This window comes from Rhinoraja longicauda, chromosome 16 (assembly GCF_053455715.1).
Source record: "Rhinoraja longicauda isolate Sanriku21f chromosome 16, sRhiLon1.1, whole genome shotgun sequence".
NCBI classification, from domain to species: Eukaryota; Metazoa; Chordata; class Chondrichthyes; order Rajiformes; family Arhynchobatidae; genus Rhinoraja; species Rhinoraja longicauda.
Genome location: NC_135968.1, coordinates 17,773,792 through 17,797,414, shown reverse-complemented (window position 1 = coordinate 17,797,414; position 23,623 = coordinate 17,773,792). Strand labels below are relative to the sequence as shown.

General features: G+C 50.8%; 2 protein-coding genes and 1 pseudogene across 5 annotated transcripts in view; 2 read left to right on the top strand and 1 right to left on the bottom strand.

Moving 5' to 3' along the window:
• The first annotated feature begins 619 nt into the window (after positions 1–619).
• Positions 620–20,543, top strand: LOC144601291 (palmitoyltransferase ZDHHC16-like). Of its 4 annotated transcripts, none has more exons than XM_078413321.1 (11): positions 626–691; positions 5,385–5,541; positions 6,558–6,869; positions 7,517–7,711; positions 8,172–8,260; positions 9,773–9,801; positions 11,796–11,929; positions 13,612–13,691; positions 15,173–15,296; positions 16,288–16,358; positions 17,072–20,543. In XM_078413321.1, the coding sequence occupies exons 3-11, from the start codon at positions 6,633–6,635 to the stop codon at positions 17,181–17,183; spliced, it is 1,071 nt and encodes a 356-aa protein (XP_078269447.1). In that variant the 5' UTR covers positions 626–691; positions 5,385–5,541; positions 6,558–6,632; the 3' UTR covers positions 17,184–20,543. The 4 variants fall into 4 exon arrangements, with proteins under 4 accessions (XP_078269449.1, XP_078269447.1, XP_078269448.1 ...); XM_078413322.1 differs by having other exon boundaries at positions 636–660; XM_078413323.1 differs by lacking the exon at positions 5,385–5,541 and having other exon boundaries at positions 620–691.
• LOC144601543 (U6 spliceosomal RNA) lies at positions 13,765–13,861 on the top strand (annotated as a pseudogene).
• Positions 20,336–23,623, bottom strand: part of mms19 (MMS19 homolog, cytosolic iron-sulfur assembly component) — a 62,392-nt gene continuing 59,104 nt past the window's right edge. The window contains exons 30-31 of the mRNA XM_078413320.1: positions 23,383–23,483; positions 20,336–22,218 (exon numbers count right to left, since the gene is read on the bottom strand). Coding sequence (XP_078269446.1) covers positions 22,191–22,218; positions 23,383–23,483 — 129 coding nt within the window. The 3' untranslated portion in view covers positions 20,336–22,190. The remainder of the gene's footprint in view (positions 22,219–23,382; positions 23,484–23,623) is intronic.

Here is a 23,623-nt window from a genome sequence, read left to right as displayed (position 1 = left end):
GGAGAAAAAGGATGGTCGGGACCCTTCTTTGGTCTGAAGAAGGGTCCAGGGTCCTGACCATCCTGTTTTTCCAGAGATGCTGCCTGACCTGTTGAATTGTTCCAGCACTTTGTGTCTCTGTTTAGTATAAACCAGGAACTGCAGTTCCTTGTTTCCACATAAACTCCCATTGCTTTGCTTCCAACTCCTTTGATTATTTGTATGACTTCAACTCCACCACTGAGCCCTGTGGTTCTCTTGTGGAGAGATTGCAGGAAGCATGTTGCGTGTCAGGTTTGTATGAAAATGCTTCCTGCAATCTGTCCACAAGAGACTGTAGGGCTCAGTCGTGCCGTTGAAGTCATAACATTAATCAAAGGAGTTGGAAGCAGGGAGGGCTGCGTTGATGCATTGGGGAGGGGATGATTGGGTGTCTGCTGGAGCCACCTGAACACACCTGCCCGACAGGTACCCGGGGCAATCAATTGCATCACGCAGCGATTCGTCCGGCCTTGGAGTGTGGCTGTGTGGAGAGGCATGACGGGAACTGTAGTCCCGTCTCTGGTGAAGACGCTGCGGGTCGACGACGGATCGAACTACAGCTCCCAGAGGGCATCGCGGCGGGAGAGTGGCGCATGCGCCGTGACGGCGCCCGGTCTTTGTTGCTTCAGCTGGAGTGAGGTGAGGCGCCGGGAGAGGAGGGCCCGGGTCGGTGAGTGTGGACCCGGGAAGCGCGACCCCTCCCCCCCCTTCTGATTTCCCCCCCCCTTCTCATTTCCCCCCCTTTCTCCTTTCCCCCCTTCCACCCCTTCCCTTTCCCCCTTCTCCCCTTTCCCCCCTTCCCTTCCCCCCCTTCCCTTTCCCCCTTCCCTTTCCCACCTTCCATTTCCCCCCTTCCTCCTTTCCCCTTCCTCCTTTCCCCCTTCCTCCTTTCCCCCCTTCCCATTCCCCCTTCCCTTCCCCCCCTTCCCTTTCCCACCTTCCCTTTCCCACCTTCCCTTTCCCCCCTTCCTCCTTTCCCCCCTTCCTCCTTTCCCCTTCCTCCTTTCCCCCCTTCCTCCTTTCCCCCTTCCCTTTCCCCCTTCCCTTTCCCACCTTCCCTTTCCCACCTTCCCTTTCCCCCCTTCCTCCTTTCCCCCCTTCCTCCTTTCCCCCCTTCCCTTTCCCCCCTTCCTCCTTTCCCCCCTTCCTCCTTTCCTCCTTCCCTTTCCCCCTTCCCTTTCCTCCTTCCCTTTCCCCCTTCCCTTTCTCCTTTCCCCCCGTCACTTCTTCCCCCTCGCCCCCTGCTCTTACCCTTGCTCCTCACCCTCTCCCTGGCCCACCTCCCTCCAGAGCAAGCGTGTTTCAGGCTAAAAACATACGCACAGACAGTGCTGGAGTAACTGAGCGGGTCCAGGCAGCGTCAGTAGAGAACGTGGATCCTTCTTCGGGAAGGGCAATGTGAAGAAGGGTCCCAACCCTCAACGACACCGACCATGAATTGAGAATCGGAGCTTCTTTAATAATTTCTGTTTATGACTTTAATATATGAATGGGGAGACTTTAGAGGACTATTAGGCAAATGGAGCTCTACCAGTATGTCAACTTGGTCAGCCTGTGCATGGTGGGCCAAATGCCCTTTTTCTATTCTCTGACTCTATGAAGGATAATTCTCTGACCCCATGAAGGATTTGTGTTTTGTTTGAATGTACAATGTGCTCTGCTTCCAAGTCTGGCTTAGTTCTCTTTGATTTGCGAATAGGGCGTTTTGTAACCATCCAGTAGTTTCATGTTACTGTTATCAGGACAAGTGTGTTTTTATTAAATTCCAGTTTAATTACTTGAATTGAATATCTCTGGATCAAAGTCCGGTAACACAATCCGAGCTCTTTATTTGCAAGGCAGCAGCTCCGTTCTCCATCTGCTTTCTTTCCCTCTTCTGTTTCAGTGACAAAGGTTTGCCGATTGTTTGACTGTGTCAGGAGATTAGGCTGCATGAGATGGTTCGACTCAGTCTGGTGATGAGTATTAAGATCAAGCAGTTTTTAATCTCTGCCACAGAGTTTGGAGAATCGCAGCGTTGTACAGCACAGGAGGAAGCTGTTCAGGCCACCATGTGTATGCTGGATATTTTAAATGGTTCTGCATCCTCGGCGGCACAGTAGCACAGCTGGTAAAGTTGCTGCCTTACCACGCCAGGAACCCGGGTTCGATCCTGACTGAATGTGCTGTCTGTATGGAGTTTGTGCGTTCTCCCTGTGAGCGTGACCTGTCACTGTGATGAGGCATCAACTCTACTGCTGAGCCACTGTGCCGGATCTGGGAGGGGATTTGGATTCCAGGCCAGATTAGGAAAAATTAGCATCATGCAGCACAAAACAGGTCCTTCAGCCCTAACTTGACCTACATGCCCCATCCGAGCTAGTCCCAGTTACCATGCCGACCAACATCTACTCTAGTCCTACCTGCCTCCATTTGGCCTACATCCCTCTCAACCTTTCCTCTCCTGTTTAAATGTTGCTATATTACCTGCCTCAGCAACTTCCTCTGGCAGCTCGTTCCGGATACCCACTACCCTCTAGTGTGGAGAACCTGCCCCTCAGAATATAGTCGTACTCCACGGAAACAATGATTTTAATTATTTGATTTAATTGTTTCCGTTTTCATTTGCTTTTAGTTCTATTTTTAAAATTGCCAAGAGTCATGAATGTTTTACTGTCATATGTCCCGAAACGGAAAAATGACATTCTTACTTGCAGCAGCACGACAGACAGGTAAACACAGTTCTCTGTAAACCCTGTAATAAATAACAAAAGAAAGTTCAGTATTATATAAAACAAACAAGCAAATATATCGCTGGCCCTTCACCGACCCAGGCTGGAGGTCCTGAAGCACCCTCCCCGTCCACACCATGGGGTCACCTTTGGCAGAAGTGGTTCAAAAACATGTCTCGCCGTCACTTGGGTAATTGGGGATGGGTCATAAACGCATTGACAGTAACACTGGTTGCCCTTGAGTGGTTTAGTGATGAATGAAGGTGCATGGGATGATCAGTGAAGCAAGCCAAGTCCAAGAGCGGCTACCCATCGGGCGAGGGGAATGTGGGACATTTGCCCTTTGACAAACGTTGATCATCTTAATGGCAGTCTGGGGAAACCTGGCTTCCCGGTGGCACAGCGGTAGAGTTGCTGCCTTACAGCGAATGCAGCGACTCAGGTTCGATCTTGACTACAGGCGCCGTCTGTACGGAGTTTGTACCTTCTCCCCTTGACCTGCGTGGGTTTTCTCCGAGATCTTCGGTTTCCTCCCACACTCCAAAGACGTACAGGTATGTAGGTTAATTGACTGGGTAAATGTAAAAATTGTCCCTAGTGTGTGTAGGATAGTGTTAATGTGCGGCGATCGCTGGGCGGCACGGACTCGGTGGGCCGAAGGGCCTGTTTCCGCGCTGTATCTCTAAATCTAAAACAGTACAGCACAGGAACAGGCCTGACGGCCCATCGCATCTGTGCCCAACATGATGCCGACCAACTCTTATCTGCCTGCACATGATCCATATCCCTCCATTCCCTCTATATCCAAAAGCCACTATCGTAATAGTGCCTCCACTACCATCCCTGGCAACATGTTCCAAGCATTCACCACCTTTGTTGTAAAAAGAAACTTGGCCCACGCACCACCTTTAAACTTTGCCCCACTCACCATATAGATCTACCCTCTAGTATTTAGAATTTCCATGCTGGGAAAGTGGTTTTGACTGTCTACTCAGTGTTGGCTATCTATCCTGTGTAATGATGACACGTTAGTGAATCTTTGACATCCCTTTGGCTCTCCTCTCTCCTGCAGGAGGAGGTTTTCCGTCACTGCGGCGGGAAGAAGGAACGCTAAAGAAAATGGCCCTTCGGTCTTTGGTGTTGGTGCTTCACCAGTCCCCCCCCCCTCGCTCGTCCATGTGCTGGTTCCTTACCAACAGCTGGCACTCTGGTGTTGGAAGTGATGGTCTTACCACTCTGTGCCTTTAATTTTAAAGACAGCATGGCAACAGGCCCTTCAGCCAACTGAGTCCAGCGATCACCCTGTACACTAGCACTATCCTACACATTGCAGACAAGTTTTATTGTATTGTGTTGCACAGCACATAACAAAAGCTTTCCACTGTACCTCGGTACATGTGACAATAAACTAAACGGAACTGATGTTTACCAAGCCAATTAACCTACAAACCCGCACGTCTTTGGGATGTGGGAGGAAACTGGAGCACCCGGAGAAAACTTCCTAGAGACAGCACCCGAGGTCAGGATCACACCCGGGTCTCTAGCGCTGTGAGGCAGTAACTCTAGCACTGCGCTACTGGGATTGAAAGACGTATGGGGCAGTGGGCGCAGACTTGAGTGCCCAATCTTCCTATGCGTTCGATTTGTACATTGCTGATCAAAATCTGTCCGGAAGCGATAGCTTGGGTTTCACCATGAATTATAGAAGTAATTGGTCTTTATTACTTTGGACCTTAATAATTAAGAGGTAAAGTTTAACTGATCTTCTTAAGGTGTAATGTGTTTGGGGTATAAGATCCCTCCGTTCCCTCGCCCAGGAGCCAGGGGGTTTTTGCTCGGAGGGCGGTGTGTCATTCTGTTCTCGAGTGTTTGAGATCGTGTCTGTGCTGCCTCCTCCCCAAGGACTTTGATTCCAGAATGTTGGGGGTTGGGGGGGGGGGGGGGTTCTCCATGCCGGAGACCAGCTGGCGGTCTCGAGCGTAGAAACCCAGCTCAGCCCGTGTCCATTAACCTGTGTCGGGATGACTCGCAGTGGAGCGGTGGGTGGCTCCGGCTGGGCTTTCACAAGCCAGTGGCAGGGAGGAGTGTGTGTGTGTGTGACAGAGGGGGCTGTGGTGAAAATAAACTGGGGATTTGTATTACTGTTCATCAGAGTTAGAGCGCAGCGGTAGAGTTGCTGCCTCGCAGTGTTATTTCCTCCAGAGATAATCCACTGAGTTACCCCAGCATTTTGTGTCTACGGTATTAACCAGCATCTGCAGTTCCTTTTAATTACGTTCTGTTCTGTGCTTCTGGAAGTTAGAATTTCATTGTTCTGTTTCTGGACATTTGACAATAAAAACATTCTTGACTCTTGTCCCAGTCTGAAGAGTCCCGACCTGAAACATGACTAATCCATGTTCTCCAGAGTGCTGCCTTAACCGCTGAGTTACTCCAGCATTTTGTGTCTATTTCTGCACCCCACTGCCGGGATTAGTTCAGTTTAGTTTATTGTCCCGTGTACCGAGCGAGGTACAGTGAAAAGCTTGGTGTGAGCAGTGCCGGGTATGACACTGACTTAGATAGGGCATCTTGGGCGGCATGGGCAAGTTGGGCCGAAGGGCCTGTTTCCGTCCACGATGACTCTATTAATGACGTTGACTCTTATTGCAGACGTTTCACTTGTGCGCTCGAGCAGCGTTGACGGGCTAGTTCTCCAGTACTCGAGAGAGGTGTGCGGAGTTACTGCCATGAAATGCCAGGCTCCTGCCGCTCCATCAATGCCAGCCGAGTCTCCTCGTGGTACCATGTGCAGAGCTTCCGTCTGACAGTAAGTGAGGTCCCACTCAAAGACTGGATTAGATGTTGAAACGACCTTGTGTATTGTCAAAGTGCTAGAGTAACTCAGCCGGTCAGGCAGCGTCTCTGGAGAACATGGATAGGTGACGTTGCGGGTTGGGACCCTTCTTCAGACTCCGAAGCGTCACCTATCCATGTTCTTCAGAGATGCTGCCTGACCCGCTGAATTACTCCAGCATTTTCTGTCTACCTTTGGTGTAAACCAGCATCTGCAGTTCCTTTTTATTACATTTAGCCTTGTAGTATGAGGTATGGCAAAAAAGACCCAAAGTGCTGGAGTAACTCAGCGGGTCAGGCAGCATCTCTGGAGAACATGAATACTGGAGAACAAGTGTAAAGAAGGATCCTGACCCAAACTGTCACCTATCCATGTTCTCCTGAGATGCTCCCTAACCCATTGAGTTACTCCAGTGCTGTGTGTCTCTTTTGGTAAACCAGTATCTACCATTTCTTGTGTCTCCACTATATTCCACGCTCTGCTTATTCTCTCGTTTGCACTATCTGACATACTCGTGCGTGGCCAAACACAAAACACTGGAGTAACTCAGCGGCTCAGGCAGCATTTCTGGAGAACATGGATAGGTGACGTTTCGGGTCAGGATCAGTCTGAAGTAAGGTCTTGACCCAAAACATCACCTATCCATGTTCTCCAGAGATGCTGCCTGACCCGCTGAGTTACTCCAGCACTTTGTGCCTATCCTTGGTAAATCAGTATCTGTTGTTCCTTGTTTCTACACGAAGACTTTAACCGGCTGTATGCAAAAATGGATGTACCTGTGTACATGTGGCAATAAAATACCATTGAACCATTGAGTCTGTCGAAGGGTCTCGACCCAAAATGTCACCTATCCCCGTTCTCCAGAGATGCTGCCTGATCCTCTGTGTTACTCCAGCATTTTGCTTTGTGTTTTTGGTCAGCCAGCATCTGCAGTTCCTTGTACCTACCGCGCGCGGACTGACTGACTGACTGCCGCTCTCTCTCCTCAGTGAGGCAGCCGGGCCCGTGCGGCGACCGGCGGAGTGGGTGGTGATGCGCGGTGAGTCCTGGCCTGCCGTGCTCCGATGAGGAAGCGGCTGCTGCAGGTGTGTGGCACCATGCGCCTGATGCTGCGTTGCTGCGGGCTGGGGCGCAGGCGGAGATCCCGGCTCCTGCAGCGCACCGCCGCATACTGGACTTACTCCAAGCTGTGCGCCAACTCCCTGCTCTACAACTCCTTCACCAACAGCGACGTGCTCCTCGACTCCCTCTTCGAACCCATTTACTGGCTGGTGGACCATGTAACCCGCTGGTTCGGCGTGGTGAGTATCGTAGTCCAAAGACTGGCGTCGTCATGGGACCCTAGCACTGTGCACTGTCGACCATATCACCATAATCATACAGCTCGGACACAGGCCCTTCAGCCCAACGTGTCCATGCCCGACCACGATGCCCCATCAATGCTAGTCCTATTTAGCCCATATCCCTCGAAACCTTTCCTATCCATGCACCTGTCTAACTGCTTCTTAAACATTGCGATAATACCTGCCTCAACTACCTCCTCCGGCAGCTCGTTCCGTACACCAACCACCCTTTGTGGGGAAAAGTTACTTGGTTTCCTTTTAAATCTTTCCCCCTCGCACCTTAAAGCGATGTCCTACTTCTCAAAGGCGAGCGGGTTTGTGGTTTAATCGGCCCTATGTGAATTGCCCCAGGTGTGCATGGAGTGGATGAGGCAGTGGGATAACATGGAACCCGCGTGAGGGGGTGATCGATGGTTGCCATGGGTTGGGTGAGCCAGGGTAATTGTGCCTTGTTCCTCGCCGTTTACAGGGATGCTGCAGGGATGGGTGAGAGGGGTGGTTTGGGATGAATACACTCCCTGCAGAGGGAACCCCTCACCCCCAGCTCTGCCGCCCTCACCACCCCTCCCGCCTCTTCCTCCCCTCCCCCCCCCCCCCCTCCGCAGGTGTTTGTGGTCCTGGTGATCATTCTGACGACCACCATCGTGCTGATTGTGTACATGTGCATGCTGCCCGTCATCCTCAGCACCTACCCGGCCGGCTGGGTGGCCTGGCACCTCTGCTACGGCCACTGGAACCTGGTGCAGATCATCTTCCACTACTACAAGGCCGTGCGCACGCTGCCCGGGCAGCCCACCCAGGTAGGGGCTCTCCCCACAGGGGGCATCCGCGAGGGTCCTGGCCTCAGCAACATGCTGGAGGCGGGGAGGGGGGGGGTGGGTGAGACGGGATGGGGGAGTGGGAGGGCCGTCACATTGGGGGGATGGGTGGGGAGTATAGAGGGGGGCCAGTAGGGGGAGGGGTGGAGGAAGAGGGGGTCTCGGTGGTGGATGGATGGGGGATCAACAGGGTCTCAGAGGAAGATGGGTAGAGTCGCAAAGGGCGGATGGCTGGAGATGGCCAGAGGTTAATCTTATCGTCAGGGTCCATTGAGGTGGAAAGGGGGTGGGGGGGGGGGGGGGGGGGGGGAGGGGAGGAGGGACACTCTCTGCTGTCCCTGCCCTGGGTGTTTGTGACGGGATAGTGTAGAGGGAGTGTCACTGTTTCTAACTAACATTGTACCAGGCCCACAGTTTAAATGGTTTCTCCTTGTCGGTGCAGGGTAAAAGCGACATTCCGATAGTTTCCATCTGCAGGAAGTGTATTAATCCCAAGCCACCTCGAGCCCATCACTGCAGCATCTGTAACCGGTGAGACGAGACCCAATGTCCCCGGGTGGGGTGGGTCGAGGAGGGTGGGGAGGGTGAGTGGATGTCCCCGGGTGGGGTGGGGAGGGTGAGTGGGTGTCCCCGGGTGGGGTGGGGAGGGTGAGTGGGTGTCCCCGGGTGGGGTGGAGAGGGTGAGTGGGTGTCCCCGGGTGGGGTGGGTCATGGAGGGTGGGGAGGGTGAGTGGGTGTCCCCGGGTGGGGTGGGGAGGGTGAGTGGGTGTCCCCGGGTGGGGTGGGGAGGGTGGGGAGGGTGAGTGGGTGTCCCCGGGTGGGTCATGGAGGGTGGGGAGGGTGAGTGGGTGTCCCGGGGTGGGGAGGGTGGGGAGGGTGAGTGGGTGTCCCCGGGTGGGGTGGGGAGGGTGGGGAGGGTGAGTGGGCGGGCGGGCGGCGCAGTGGCGCACCTGTTAGAGCCGCTGCCTCACTGCGGTAGAGACTCGGCTTCGATCCCGACCTCGGCTGCTGTCTGTGTGTGGAGTTTGCACGTTCTCCCTGTGATGCATGGATTTCCTCCGGGCGCTCTGGTTTCCTCCCACGTCTCAAAGACGTGCGGGTTTGTAGATTAATAGATCTCTAAATTGCCCCTAGTGTGGAGGGAGTGGATGGGAAAACAGAACTAGTGTGGACGGGAAAACAGAACTAGTGTGGACGGGTGATCACTGGTCGGTGGGCCGAAGGGCCTGTTTCCACGTTGTATCACTAAGCATAAAATAACTGTTGCTCTGCCCAGGGACTCTGCTCACAAAGTCATCCCAGGACAGATTCCAGTCTGGGGCTGGGTGCTGCCTGAAAGTGCTGTCCGAGCAGATTCAATGGCAGCTTTCCAAAGGGAAATTGCAGTAAGCCCTTGTTCTCGTGGACGTCCCTATATCGGTTATAGCTGACAGACCTGCCGACCTTCACCGCCAGGTCGGGCTGTAGATGTCACCTCCGGCTCAGTCCGCCACCCTGGCCGCGCCGCGCCTGCATTCCAGCCGCCCACGACCATGGACTCTGCCAATCCTCACCTCTCCCCTGGCCGCCAACAGGCGGGGCCGACAACTCACCTGGATTCCACGCCCAGTCCCGCGCCGAAAGTGAAGAAGGCTACTGGTAGACACAAAATGCTGGAGTAACTCAGCGGGTCAGGCAGCATCTCGGGAGAGAAGGAATGGGTAACGTTGGGTCGAGACCCGAAACGTCACCCATTCCTTCTCTCCCGAGATGCTGCCTGACCTGCTGAGTTACTCCAGCATTTTGTGTCTACCTTCGATTTTAACCAGCATCTGCAGTTTTTTCCTTAAACATTTTGTTTCTACTCCCTATACAATGATAACCGCTTACTCGGTTCTGGAGGACAAACAGCAATAGCGGACACCATTCCCCTGCTATTATAAAGAGGGTTTACTGCACTTAAATGGGGAAAATAAATGACTGGAGATGGTGCATGTGGGTGAAGCTCAACTCAGGCCTTAATATGGACAATCTGACCATTAATTGGCATGTTCTCTTTTCCAGATGTATCTTGAAGATGGATCATCATTGTCGTATCCTTTGTTTCAATCTCTTCTGTACTTGTTTTTAATGTGGATCAGTGGGTGAAAGTGGTGAGACTCGGGTACACAGTTCATGCACTGCACTGTCCTGTCACACACTCCCAGTGCAGGGACAGGAGACGAGGTGTTCTGCTGGCGGGGAGGAATTGATTAACTTTTCCGAAGGATTTGTTTGGCGAGGAGGAACAAAAGCGGTGAGGCTTTGTAGTTCGAAGCTTTGTCGGACTGCAGAGACTTTCTTTGTTCAAAGATTCCTCTAATTAGTGAGGAATTGTCCGTGTATCTGAAAGTCGTAGGAGCGGCAGCGGCTGGCGGAAGGTCAGGTTGCACTTGTACTGGTGGGAGCTGAGTCTGGAGCAGTGTTTGTGGTCGGTAACATCGGAAAGCTCCCTCCCACACCGACTTGCCCGGTCCAGGTGTGCCGGGTAAGTACGGCAACAGTGCTTAGGATTTCGTTGAAGCCGGGGAAGCGACGGAGACCTGGGGAAGAAGCCTCCGGAAGGTCCATTTTCGACCACGGGGAGGATCGGCATGGACTTTTCCTATCTTATCAGGAGGAGACTGCTTCTGTTGCTTTTCCAGGAAAGCCTTCATAAGACTATTAAACTGCTGCAAAAGCGTGGAGGTACAGCAATGGCAGAAAGACTGCTTTGATTTATAAAGTACTGAGACTTTTTGTTTTGTGCCACGCCCTAAAGATGGTGGCCTTTCGGAGTTATGCAGGTGCCGTACGGTCGGCAGACCCTGAGGCTGAGGCCCATGTGTCGTTGGGGTGTATACATGGGGTAAACATGCACTTGCAGGGCAACCTGCCCTTCAAGGCCTTTCTAGGCGAGCTGTGTGAGATTGTTGGCAAGAAAGCCATAGTCTCGGGCGCGGTGGTCAGTGGGAAGGTTGTCTTCGTCCTAAAGACTGAGCAGTCGGTGGCTCTTGCTCTGGAAAGGGGGATGGGAATTTTGCAGTGGTGGATCCATGGAGGGGTCCCGTGTTGCCGGTCATTCTGTCCAACGTTCCCACTTTTGTTCCGGATACGCTCCTGCTCCCACATGTAACCAAGCTGGGGGAGGTGCGGTCTGGGCACAGGTTTGATGATCCTGAGATGCAGCATGTATATACGTTCAAACCCCGCGCGTATATACAGTTGGCACAGGGGATGGACACGGAGGGGAGTTTCGATGTGGAGTGGGATGGTTTCTCCTATCGCGTGTTCTGGAACGCGGGCCAGGCGCTGGTCTGCGTCCGCACTCAGATGGCGGCTCTCCGTCTTAGGGCCCTACGGAGGGACATGTACTCCGAGTGCCCTCCTAGATGGCACTCGCTGGCCGCCAGGGGCGCTGCCGCCAGGGGCGCTGCCTCCAGGAGGGCTCTCGGCTCCCGGTGGCGGGCATGAGTCGGCGCACTAGGCGGGAGTTGCCTGGCTTTTACCGTGATCTCCTGAAAGCCAGGAATCTGGTCACCTTCAGCCAGGGCGCTGCTCCTCAGGGGGAGTGGGGTGCTGTGGTTATGAGGGGGGCCGGTCCTCACCCTGTCACGGTGGGTGACGAGGAGAGGCGTGTGCGTGGAGCGATTCCGACTGGGCTTACCCCCGCTCTGTCGGGAGGTCGAATGTATTCTTGACAAAGTTGGCAGAATTTTAATCTGATAACTTTTGTTTGTAAACTGCCGATACAGGCAGCTTTTGATTTGATCGCGTTACTACTTTGTATGTTTGGTTTTGTTTTGGAATAAAGTATTTGTAATTTAAGAAAAAAAAAAAAAATTTTTAAAAAAGAAAGGACAGGGACAGCACGGGTGATATACATGTTGGAGGGGGTGAGGGGGTGAGGGTGGGAGCTGTGGACAGCACGGGTGATATACATGTTGGAGGGGGTGAGGGTGGGAGCTGTGGACAGCACGGGTTATATACATGTTGGAGCTGGTGAGGGTGGGAGCTGTGGCACAGATAACTACTTGTGTTCAGCGTTACCTCCTTGACTGCGGCACAGCCTGGCTGAATAACTGCGTCGGTCACTACAATCACCGCTACTTCTTCTCCTTCTGCCTGTTTATGACGCTGGGCTGCATCTACTGCAGCGTGAGCAGCAGGGAGATGTTTGTGGATGCCTACCTCACCGTCAATGTAAGCAACTGCTCCAGGAGTGGGGCCCGTACATGCAGGCACTTCCTGCCTCGCCATCCTCTCCAGACTTTAGAGACACAGCGCGGAAACAGGCGCTTCAGCCCACCGAGTCCGCACCCGCCAGCGATCACCCCGTACACTAGCGCTATCCTACACACCAGGGACAATTTACAGAAGCCAATTAAAGCTACCAACCTGTATGTCTTTGGAGGAAACCAGAGCACCCGGAGAAAATCCACGCGGTCACAAGGAGAACATACAAACTCCGTACAGACAGCACCCGTAGTTAGGATCGAACCCGGGTCTCTGGCGCTGTGAGGCAGCAACTGCACTGCTGCGCCACTGTGCTGCCCCCTGCAGGAAGGCTGTTTATCATGGGGATGGGTCGCTGCGCTGGCCCTCTTCCCACCTCAGGGGAACACATTCACAGCACTGTGTGTGTGCTTCTGCTCCCTCGGATACAGGAACAACTAGACCAAGATGGCCCGTTGGGCCCAAACCTCTCCTGCATTGGTGCAGAACCCTGTCCTTCCCCCTCCCTCCTCCCCCCTTCCCCCCACTCCATCCCCCTCAACCCCCCTTATCCTCCCTCCTTCACCCTCCCCCCCACCCCTCTCCCTCCCTCCCCCCCTCCCTCCCTAGGAGATAGATTTAAACTTTAAAATGTGAATAGCTTTAAAAATATAACACCGATTTCAATAAAACTACTTGCATTATCACTAAAGTGACGATGGTGAATAAGGTGGGCCTAAATTTGTCGTGCTATCGTGTACCGTTTTGGCTGAAGTTCGATCACAAACAAACAAACAAACGAGAGTTTTAGTATATAGATGTCACACTCGCTCGTGTGTCCGATGACAATCTGCCATCGTTCTGCCACAGCCAGTGCCACATCTGTGCCTCTGCGGGGATCGTCCGTAGTGCATGCCTCTCTGCCACAAGTCAGTAGATGGGCCGCTGTCTGTACCTCTCCACAGTTGCATTTGTCAGAGTCCAAGAAGCCCCACTTCTTCAGGTTGAGTCCGCAACGTCCCCCTCCAGTGCGGAGGCGGTTAAAGGACAATGTCATTAAAGGACAATAAAGTGCTTTGGTAACTCAGCGGGTCGGGCAGCATCTCTCGAGAAAATGGATAGATGACGTTTTGAGTTGGCACCCTTCTTTGGACTCTTCCGTCCCAACCCGAAATGTCACCTATTCATGTCCTCCAGAGATGCTGCCTGACCCGCTGAGTTTTATCTGTTTCTCCGTCTTCCTTTGGCAGCTCATCCAGGTACGGAATACCCTCTGACTAAAAAAGTTGCCCCAAATCCCTCTGAAATATCTCCCCTCTCGCTATAAGCTTATGGCCTCGTTTTAGAATCCTCTACCCTATGAAAAATGACTGTGAGCGTTCACTTTTTCCATGCCCCTCGTGTTCTTGTACACCTCAATGAGGTCACCCCTCAGGGGTGGCACAACAATAGAGCGTTTTCACTTCTCTACCTCTTGCCTGATGGTGGGGGGGGGGGGAAGAAGAGGAGTGACTGGGGTGAGATGGTCCTTGATTATGCTGCTGTCCTAGCCGAGGCAGCATGAAGAGTAGATGGTGTGGATGGGGGGCATCTTTGTCCGAGTGGGCAAGTTAGGTTGGAGGGTCTGTTTCCGTGCTGTATGACTGACTCTTTATTTCTCTCTCACATAGATGGCCACCGCAGCTCCCATCATCTCGTTCCGAGAAAAGGCTTTCCACAAGTCCATCATTTACCTCTGGGTTCTCTGCAGGTCAGTGCTCTCCTCCTGATGTCCACCTTGCATGCAGCACAAAGTTGTAGCTATCTTTGAGTAGGAGCCATCACTTGTAATGAGCCAAGATCTTCACAGCAACGCAGAGAAGATCAGCACGGCCCTTGCTCAAGGATAATACACCGATTTGTGAAGCGTTCCATGTTTTTAAGAGGGCAGAGAAGATATACAAGGATGTTGCCCTGACTCGAGGATCTGAGCTACAGGGAGAGGTTGGAGCACAAGAGGCTGAGGGGTGATCTTATAGAGGTGTATAAAATCATGAGGGGGATTGGGTAAATGCACAGAATCTTTTACCCAGAGCTGAGGAATCAAGAACCAGAGGACATAGGTTGAAAGTCAGAGGGCAAAGATTTAATAGGAACCTGAGGGGTAACTTTTTCACTCAGATGGTGGCGAGTGTGTAGAACAAACGGCCAGAGGAGGCAGTTGCGGCAGGTACCAAAATAGCATTTAATAGACATTTGGACAGGGACATGGATAGGAAAGGTTTAGAGGGATATGGGCCAAACGCAGACAGGTGGGACTAGTGTAGATGGGGCATCTTGGTCAGCATGGACGAGTTGGGCTGAAGGGCCTCTTTCCGTGCAGTATGACTGCGATGTAGGGCGGGATGTTTGCAGGATCTGATCAGGTGCCGCAGGAGAGCAGATGTCCATCCATCATGTGAGCTCCATCCAAGACCGCAAGAAAATGCAGAGAATTGCGGACGCAGCCCAGACCATAAAAAACCAACCTCCCGTCCATTGACTCCGTTTACACTTCAGGCTGCCTCGGCAAGGCCACCCGTCTCACCCCGGTCACTCCCTCTTCCCCCTCTCCCATCACGCAAGAGGTACAGAAGGGTGAAAACGCACACCTCCAGATTCAGGGACAGTTTCTTCCCAGCTCCATGGCAACCGAACCATCCTATCACCAACTGGAGAGCTGTCCTGAACCATCTACCTCATCAGAGATCTCAGACTATCTTTATCGGACTTTATTGGACCATCTTGCATTCCCTTCCCTTTATCCTGTATATGTGCACTGGACCATTGTAATCATGTATAGTTCATAAGTTCATGTTCATAAGGAAGAGGAGCAGAATTAGGCCATTCGGCCCATTGTCTACTCCACCATTCAATCATGGCTGATCTATCTTAACCTCCCAACCCCGTTCTCCTGCCTTCTCCCCTGACACCTGTACTAATCAAGAATCTCTGCCTTAAAAATATCCATTGATTATAAAAAAATTAAAAGAAAATGATCCATTGACCATATCCATATTGTCTTTCTGCTGACTGGATAGCAGGCAACTAAAAGCTTTTCACTGCACCGCAATACACGTGACAATAATAAATTAAACTACGTTGACATCTCCCTCACCCCACCCCCCGTCAGCAGCTTCGGAGACCCTGGGTGCCTGAGTGGGCTTCGGTTGGCAGTGCCGTTAATGCATCTCCCTCTCTCTCTCCCTCTAGCTCGGTGGGTCTGGCCCTCAGCGGCCTCACTACGTGGCACATGGTGCTCGTCTTGTGTGGGGAGACCAGTATCGAGAGGCACATCAACAAGAAGGAACGGCAGAGGCAGCAGCGGAAGGGCCGGGTAAGTTCCCTCCCGTTTCGGGGCATAATGACAATACTCGCTGGAGTTTAGAAGGATGAGGGGTGGGGGGGGATCTCACTGAAAGTTACCGAATAGTGAAAGGCCTGGAGAGAGTGGATGTGGAGAGGATGTTTCCACCAGTGGGAGAGACTAGGGCACGCTCAAAATAAAAGGATGTACCTGTAGAAAGGAGATGAGGAGGAATGTCTTTAGACAGAGGATGGTGAACCTGTGGAATTCATTGCTTCAGACAGCTGTGGAGGCCGCCAGTGGATATTTTAAGGTGTAGATTGACAGAATCTTGATTAGTAAGGGTGTCGGGGGGTTATGAGGTGAAGTCAGGAGAATGGGGTTGAGAGTGAAAAATAGATCCGCCATGACTGAATGACAGAGTGGACTCCCGTACTAATCAAGAATCGGTTAATCTCCGCTTTAAAAATACTCAATGAGTTGGCCTGCACAGTCCTCACAGTGGCAGTAATCTCCACAGATTCACCACCTTCTGACTCATGGAATTCCTCCTTGCCTCCCTTCTAAATATACTACCTTTAATCCAGAGGCTATGGCCTCTGGTCCCAGACTCTCCCATTCTATCCAGGCCTTTCACTGACCTTTGGAGACCCGGTGGAGAGAGAGTCGGGTGGGAGACCTCCTTGGTGGTCCACTCCAAGGCCTGGCCAAGTTGGTTGTTCACAGGTCCAGTCAGTGAGCTAGTGGCCACTCAGGCCAACTGCCTGCCCCTCTTCCGAGGATGAGACCTTGAAGAGGGAGCATGCGGTGTTCACTGGCTCTCCCGAGTCCTTCTGGTGAGTGCCACAGGGGCGGGATGGTGGGTTTGGGGGGGGCAATTACTTAATATTAGAATATTCAATGTTTAGACCATGTGTGGTAAGCTACCTGTGGAATAAGAGGTGCTGTTCCTCCAGCTGAACTCTAGTTGTCTCGGACCCGCTATTCCCAGCATTTTTACATTGTCCTTCTCTCTGAACAGGTTTTCCGAAATCCATTTCACGCAGGAAAACTGAACAACTTGAAACTGTTTCTGGGAATAGAAAAACAGAGGTAAAATTCGTTAAAGTGGGGGAGAGTGTGTCGAGAGAGGGCGGAGATGGGCTGTTGAAGATCTGCTACGATTATTCCATGCTGACATTTACCACGGTGGTGGGCAATGTTCTGTTGTGGGGACAGGTTTAGGTTTATTATTATTGTCACGTGTACTGAGGCACAGTGAAAAGCTTTTGTTGTGTGCTAACCGGTCAGCGGAAAGACTATACATGATTACAATTGAGCCATCCATAGTATACAGGATAAAGCGAATAACATCTAGTGCAAGATAAAGGCCAGTAAAGTCCGATTAAAGATCGTCCGAGGGTCTCCAATGAGGTAGATAGTAGCTCAGGACCGCTCTCTAGTTGCGTGCTATCCAAACATATCAAATAATGCTATACAGGGATATAATCAAGTCAAACTCAAGTACAACAGATAGAGCAAAGGGGAAGATACAGAATGCAGAATATAGTTCTCAGCATTGTAGCACATTAGTTCTACAGACAAAGTCCAATGTCCACAATGGGGTAGAGGTGAATTGGACAGTACCCTAGCTAATGGAAGGACTGTTCAGAAGCCTGTTAACAGAGGGGAGGAGGCTGTTCCTGAGTCTGGTGGTGCGCGCTTTCAAGTTTCTGTGCCGGATGGGAGCAGGGAGGAGGAGGAATGACCAGGGAGGTGGGTGGGGTAATGACTGTTGTATTAATGCACATCCTCCTGTGTTGCAGCCATTGGCTCACTCGTTTGCTGCTCCCTTCCGCACATCTTCCTTACGGAGATGGAATGATTTGGACACTACCAGCACCCTTCACTGTGGACAAGACCATCTTGGCGATTTGATGAGGGGGGGGGGGGGGGTGGAAGCAGAAGCAATGGAGCAGATATCTTTATTCAGTAGGAAGAGGACATGTGAAATGCAGGGACTGAGGACTTAACCTGCTCTCCAGCGAAGGGGGAGAAAGGAACCCCTGGAACAGAAACCCATCCAGTGACTGCTCACTGCTCCTCACGTTCAAAGGGAATAGTTGTACGCTCAGCAAAGCGTAAAAGGCCACAGTAGCTGAACATTACTCACACCATGAAGCTGTGCTTCACAGGACGGGAGACAGCAGGGAGTTTTGCTGGCTTTTATACCCGTCAACTTTTAAGTATGTTCAGACTAAACGAGAGCCTACGTCACAAATAGCTATAACCTCCCACAGGTGTAATAAATGAGTTCCTTTCCCCGAGGCACTGTCGCTGTCAAATGGAAATGGAAATGGAAAGGTGAGGTTGTGCCGGGAGGAGTTCCTCGTAATCACTGGGATTTGCAGGAGGCTGAGGCTAACTAGGAAAATAAGGACCAAAACCCTTGTTACCATTCATACAGTTGGGGGGGGGGGGGGGCTAGTGAGAAATCTATTTCACTTTGCTGAATCGAATTCCCGTGATTGGAGAGACAGATGCTGCTTTACAAGAAAATAAGACGCAAAGTGCTGAAGTATTTCAGCACGGTGGCACAGTGCCAGAGACCCGGTTTTGATCTTGTGTGAAGTTTGGTCACGTTCTCCCTGTGACCGTGTGGGTTTTCCCCTCGGGTGCTCCGGTTTCCTCCCACATCCCAAAGACGTGCAGGTTTGTAGGTTAATTGGCTTTGACAAAATTGTAAATTGTCCCTAGAGTGTAGGATAGTGCTAGTGTACGGGGTGATCGCTGGTCAGCACGGACTTGGTGGGCCAAAGGGCCGGGTCCTGCGCTGTATCTCTAAAGTCTAAAGGTCAGGCAGCATCTCTGAAAAACATGGATAGGTGATATTTCAGGACCCAACCTGAAACATTGCCAGATTATGCCCTCTTGAGATGCTGCTTGACCAATTGATTTCTTCCAGCACTTTGTGTCTTTTATTTTCTGAATTAAGACCTTGTTTGTATCCAAGAGGGTTGCGAATAGCTTGCTTCCAACTTCCGCAGTTCAAAAGTGTTAAGTGACTGGATGTGATCCATGACCTTAACTCAGCTTTGGTGTGTGTGTGCGCGTGCCTGTGTGTCCCCAAGTGCGTACGTATGTAGCCTGTTTGTGTGGTGTGTAAGTGTGTGAAAGTCACACACATCACCTTGGCACAGGCATCTTCCTGCTTCCATGTTGAAAGGAGGAGGATTCACAGCTACTGGGGATCAGTGATCATTTCCTTTATTATTGGTGTTTGGGTATTGTGGTTATATCATTTAATGAATATTGTTGTAAACATTGTCATTTGTTTTGTGGGTTTTATGTCAAGTTTACTACACTTTAGTTACTCTGGCAGCTCTAAAGTGCATTGGAGATGTTTGGAGTGTGTGACCAGTCCTCCCAAGTTACTCCTCTCACTAAAGGAAGTGGGTGTCCCTCGTACAGGATGGTGAAGTCAAGGAGCAACAGCATTAGGAGCTCCTTATTAGGTCAGAAACACTTGGCTGTCAGTGCCAATGCAGGCTAGTTGGTGCTACCAGGACAGGAACCAGAGTACTGGCCCAGTCAGCTCAGCCCACAAGTCACCAGCTCCCTAACTCTTCTGAGCCAGGGTCTCTCCACAAGGCACAAGCTGGGCTGCTGCTGCACCTGCACCCATAATCCCAGGTGAGTCATACTCAGGTACTTGTCACTTGAAGCTGGCCCTCACAAACAGTAGTGGTAGACTTATGTCCAACTACATTGGTAAAAAGTTCCGCCTCTATCTTCTCTTGAGCTTGGGATATGCCAAGTGCTTTTAGTGAAAGTGATGTTTTGTTATTTGCCCAGCCTGGTTAATTTTGTGAATGCTATTTCTCTCGATAGAAATCCATGTAAAAAAAACGACCTGGGTTTAATAGCTTCAGATCCATATGCTCCTCTCATGTCTAGGATTAAGTCAAGACTTGTTTTGAGCCAGAGCTAGTGACGAATCCAGGATTTCTACACGTGTAGCTAGTCTTTCTTAAACTCCACTTCAGTATTTTCTCTTTCAGCATCAGTTAATGTTACTACTGTGCAATACCACCCTTGTCCCATCAGTCATCTAATGTACTTCCAACAACTGCAAGATTTATACTGTTTAAACTTAGGTGAATCTCGGTGTACTGGCAATCGGCACCTACAATTAAATCTTAATTGTTGACAATTGCAACAACAGCGATATCTTTCTTTAGTTGGACAAGCTGGAAATAAGTTACAACTGGCCCTCATCTCATTGTGGAAAGTTAAAGGAAAACTTAAAATCTGCTTTTAAATATTGTTAAGAATGGGGCATTCTCTGTACATAGAAGGTACAGTAGTCTGCCCCTACTTTAAGCTGGCTTTTACAATCTACCAACCTCCTACTCAATTTGCACATCCTGTTCATTAGTTTAATCATTTAAAAACATTTCAGGCAGAAATGTTGATTGGACTTCCACTACATGTGTCATAAACCTACGAGGATGGAATGAAATCTGACTCCTATCCTTGCTGCCCCAATGGTATGGTCCACAGCTGGGCAGATGTTCAGTGGGTTATGCCCATACCCAAGATTGCAGACAAAAACATAAGGTCACTAGACTACATCAGCAACTAGTGATTAGCCTTTTGAGATACAGCGTGGAAACAGGTCCTTCAGCCCACTGAATCTGCACTGACCGGTCAGTGCTCACCCCGTACCCTAACACCTACACACTCGGGACAATTTTACAACTTACCAAAGCCAATTAACCTACAAACCTGTACGTCTTTAGAATGTGGGAGCACCCAAGGAAAATCCACACGGTCACAGGAACAACTTACAAACTCCCGGCAGGCAGCACCCAGTCAGGCTCTGGCACTGCAAGCCAGCAACTCGACTGCTGCATCACTGTGCTGCCCAACTTCCCATTAGTGGCCAAACGCAGCCAGGTGGGACTAGTGTAGATGGGGCATGTTGGTTGATGTGGGCAGGTGGGCCAAAGGGCCTGTTTCCACGTTGTGAGACTCGATGACCCATTGTGACTTGTGGGAATCAGCCGTGTGTAAAATATCCATCTTTCATACATTTAATGTGCTTCCTTGATTGTCAAGTGGCTGGAACAGCATGTTCATGAAAGACAATACAGAAACGGAGCAACTTTTTAAATTGTCATTAGCAGTAGCAACCCACATGTTCCACATCCCAACAACAGCCAACACAACCCATTGACAAGCATAGTTTAACACTGGCAGTCTTTATTAAAGTATATCCTTTGTTGGGGGAAATCAATCTTTAATTTTCATAATGTTAATTATTCTTTCGGTTGAAAGCTAAATTTACATTAGCTGTGCAGCCAACTACAAATCACATCCATTCTGTAAACTAGATAGCTGGAACCCAGTTAGTCACACCACCTCATTTGTTCTCTGGAGAAGAAGCTCACTGCACAGAGCAGCCTGTAGCAAGCAGCAGCATCGAGCAAGGGCCCTCCCTGCAAGAATTGGCTGGTACTGGGAACAGACCAAGGAATCCTTCCTTGGACACGACCTGCAAGCCAGCAGACCCTGGAACACCTTTACAAATTGTCTGAAGGGCACCCTTTAACTAATCTATGTACTGCCTAGTATCTGTACAGTGCTGGCAGTAATTCTGTAACAGCCACAAAGTGCTGGAAGAACTCATCAGGTCAGGCAGCATCTGTGGAGGGAATGGGAGAGGCAATGCTTTGGGCTAGGACCATTCCACTCCGGTTGTCTGTGTTATCGTCTGTATATGCAGGCTGACGGACAAACCTGTCCAGCACAAACTCTGCTTGTTCGCACTTCACACCCTGCTCACTCACAGTAATAAACATCACTGTCGTAAAGAGTAGCGGCCAACACAAAACGGCTTCAACCAAGCAGCAACCCCCTGTATTACATGCTGGAACACCACGGTCACTCCTAACCGTGCACCCATCCAAGTCTTCACCATCAACATTGCTGGAGGCTACCAGCAAGTTCAACAAAGCAAGTTCAGCACCCGGATTTCAAAGTCTCTCACTTTCACTTGAATCCAGTCTCATTGCTAGGATTTCTCTTTTTAAATCAGAGATACAGCATGGAAATAGGCCCTTCGGCTCACCGAGTCCACGACCCATTCACACTAGCTCTACATTATCGCACTTTCTCATTCACTCCCTACACACTAGGGGCGATTTACAGAGGGCTAAATGACCTGCAAACCGCACATCTTTCAGACGTGGGAGGAAACCGGAGCACCCGAAGGAAACCCACGCAGTCATGTGGAGAACGTGCAAACTCCACACAGACAGCACCCGAGGTCAGGATTGAACCCAGGTGATGGGCACCGCGAGGCAGCGGCTCGACCAGCTGTGCCACCGTGCTGCCCACTGGTCTAAATATAAAAACAATGAATCCTTTGATTAGAATGCTGCCTGGGACGCCCTCCCAGGTATCCATAGTTCTAAAACGTTAATCCAACCCTCCGGGAATTCCTGATATTGGGCACGGTCCTTCCCGATACAGCACCGGTGTGGATTTATCTCTCGGCTCTGGTTAGGCGATGGCCCAAGTGCTTGATGTGGCTGCCCTGAAGTGTGCTGGCTTTTTTCCTCCCCGGTTCTCGGTCGATGACTGAAACAATTAAAGTGAGTTGCTCAGAGATCACGAGGTTGCTTCGTTACATCACACCCCTAATACTGGCCATCGATAGCCCACAGGGCTCGATGCAAAATGTGCTTTGTAATAAGTTTATTAAACAATCGGTTAAGCGCCAGTCGCCACCTCAACCGCCAGTCACTGTGAGAGATGGTTCCATTTTCCTGTGGTTTTGAACGTTGCGTCGAACAGGTTTCTGGCTGCAAACATGGGGGAAAGGCTGGGTTTCAGCTGATTGTCCCTGTCCTCTCTCAGATCAGTTGGTCGGGGCAAACATCAGCTGCCCGGGCTCCCAAGAAGAAACCTGAAACACAGCCCACAGGTAGTTGAGGCAGGTACTATCGCAACGTTAAACAAACATTTAGACAGGCACATAGGCAGCTCTTTCAAAGAACCAACACCAACTCAAGAGCCTGAGCTATAGGAAGCGGTTGAGCATTCCTTGGAACGCAGGAGGTGATCATACAGAAGTGTACAAAATCATGAGAGTAACAGATCAGCCAAACGCACAGAGTCTCTTGCCCAGAGTAGGGAAATTGAGAACCAGAGGACATAGGTTTAAGGCGAGGGGGGAAAGATTTAATAGGAATCTGATGGGCATCTTTTGTTTTCTTCCACAAAGGGTGGTGGGTGTATAGAATGAGCTGTCAGAGGAGGTAGTTGAGGCAGGCACTATCACAGCATTTTACAAATATTTAAACTGGTGTACGGATAGGATAGGTTTAGAGGGACATGGGCCAAACGCAGGCAGGGGGACGAGTGTAGATGGGGCATGTTGGTCACCATGGGCAAGTTGGACCAAAGGGCCCGTTTCCACTCTGTATGACTATTATTTTTGGCAGATCTGGGAGATAAAGGGGAAAGAAATGGACAATTAATTCTTTCCTGTTCCACAAAATAATACAAGAGTGATCTGCTTCCAAATGTATGGAAATAGAACATTGACCTTGTACAGGCTGAAGGTGAGAGATTTCAGAGTGAACTCGGGGCACATTTTTCACTCGGAGTAGTCTGTAGATGGAAAGGAAGGGTTGAGGGATATGGACCAAATGCAGACAATGGGATAGGTGACATTTTGGGTCAGAACCCTTTGTCAGACAGAGATAGAGGTGGGGGGTGAGGGGGACTGGAGGCGAGAAAAGACCAAAATAAATCAGGGCTGGCAACAGGAAGGGTAGAGTCTATAATGTACTCCAGCATTTTGTGTCCATCTTCAGTATAAACCAGCATCTGCAGTTCCTTCCTATAGAGGAAAATGGGACAGTCCAGTATGCTAAGCATGGACAAGGTGGGCCAAAGGGCCTGTTTCTCTGCTGTATAACCTCTAGGACATTACAGAGCAGTGGGGGAAACTTGCTGTCAGCTATTTGGTACCCAATCCTGCCCTACCACCTGTGACCGCAGTAAAAAGACTGGACATTCAAGGACAATAAGCAGAGGGATTATTCTCCCTCCGTTCCACACGTACCACTCTCCCCGCGCGGTGACCGCCTCCCTCCTCACCAAACGCTTCTTGTCGTCCAGGGGTTGGGCCAGAGCTTGGATCACACGGGGCTTGTGGGGCAGAATCTGCAGAAGGAAGGCAGGTGGAAGAACAAAGATTAAGTACAAGGCTGCCTTCAGCACAGCAGCGAAGCAAGGCCCTGCTCTATCTGCCAGCAGTACAGGGCTGTGGGAAACATGTTCACCTATACCTTTCGAGATACAGA

Excerpts from the sequence above, each read along its gene's own strand:
- LOC144601291 (XM_078413323.1), top strand. The coding sequence starts at position 6,633 with ATGAGGAAGCGGCTGCTGCAGGTGTGTGGCACCATGCGCCTGATGCTG. Across the intron at positions 15,297-16,287 it reads GGCAGCAGCGGAAGGGCCGG|GTTTTCCGAAATCCATTTCA; the intron begins GTAAGTTCCCTC and ends CTCTCTGAACAG. Across the intron at positions 16,359-17,071 it reads CTGGGAATAGAAAAACAGAG|CCATTGGCTCACTCGTTTGC; the intron begins GTAAAATTCGTT and ends CCTGTGTTGCAG.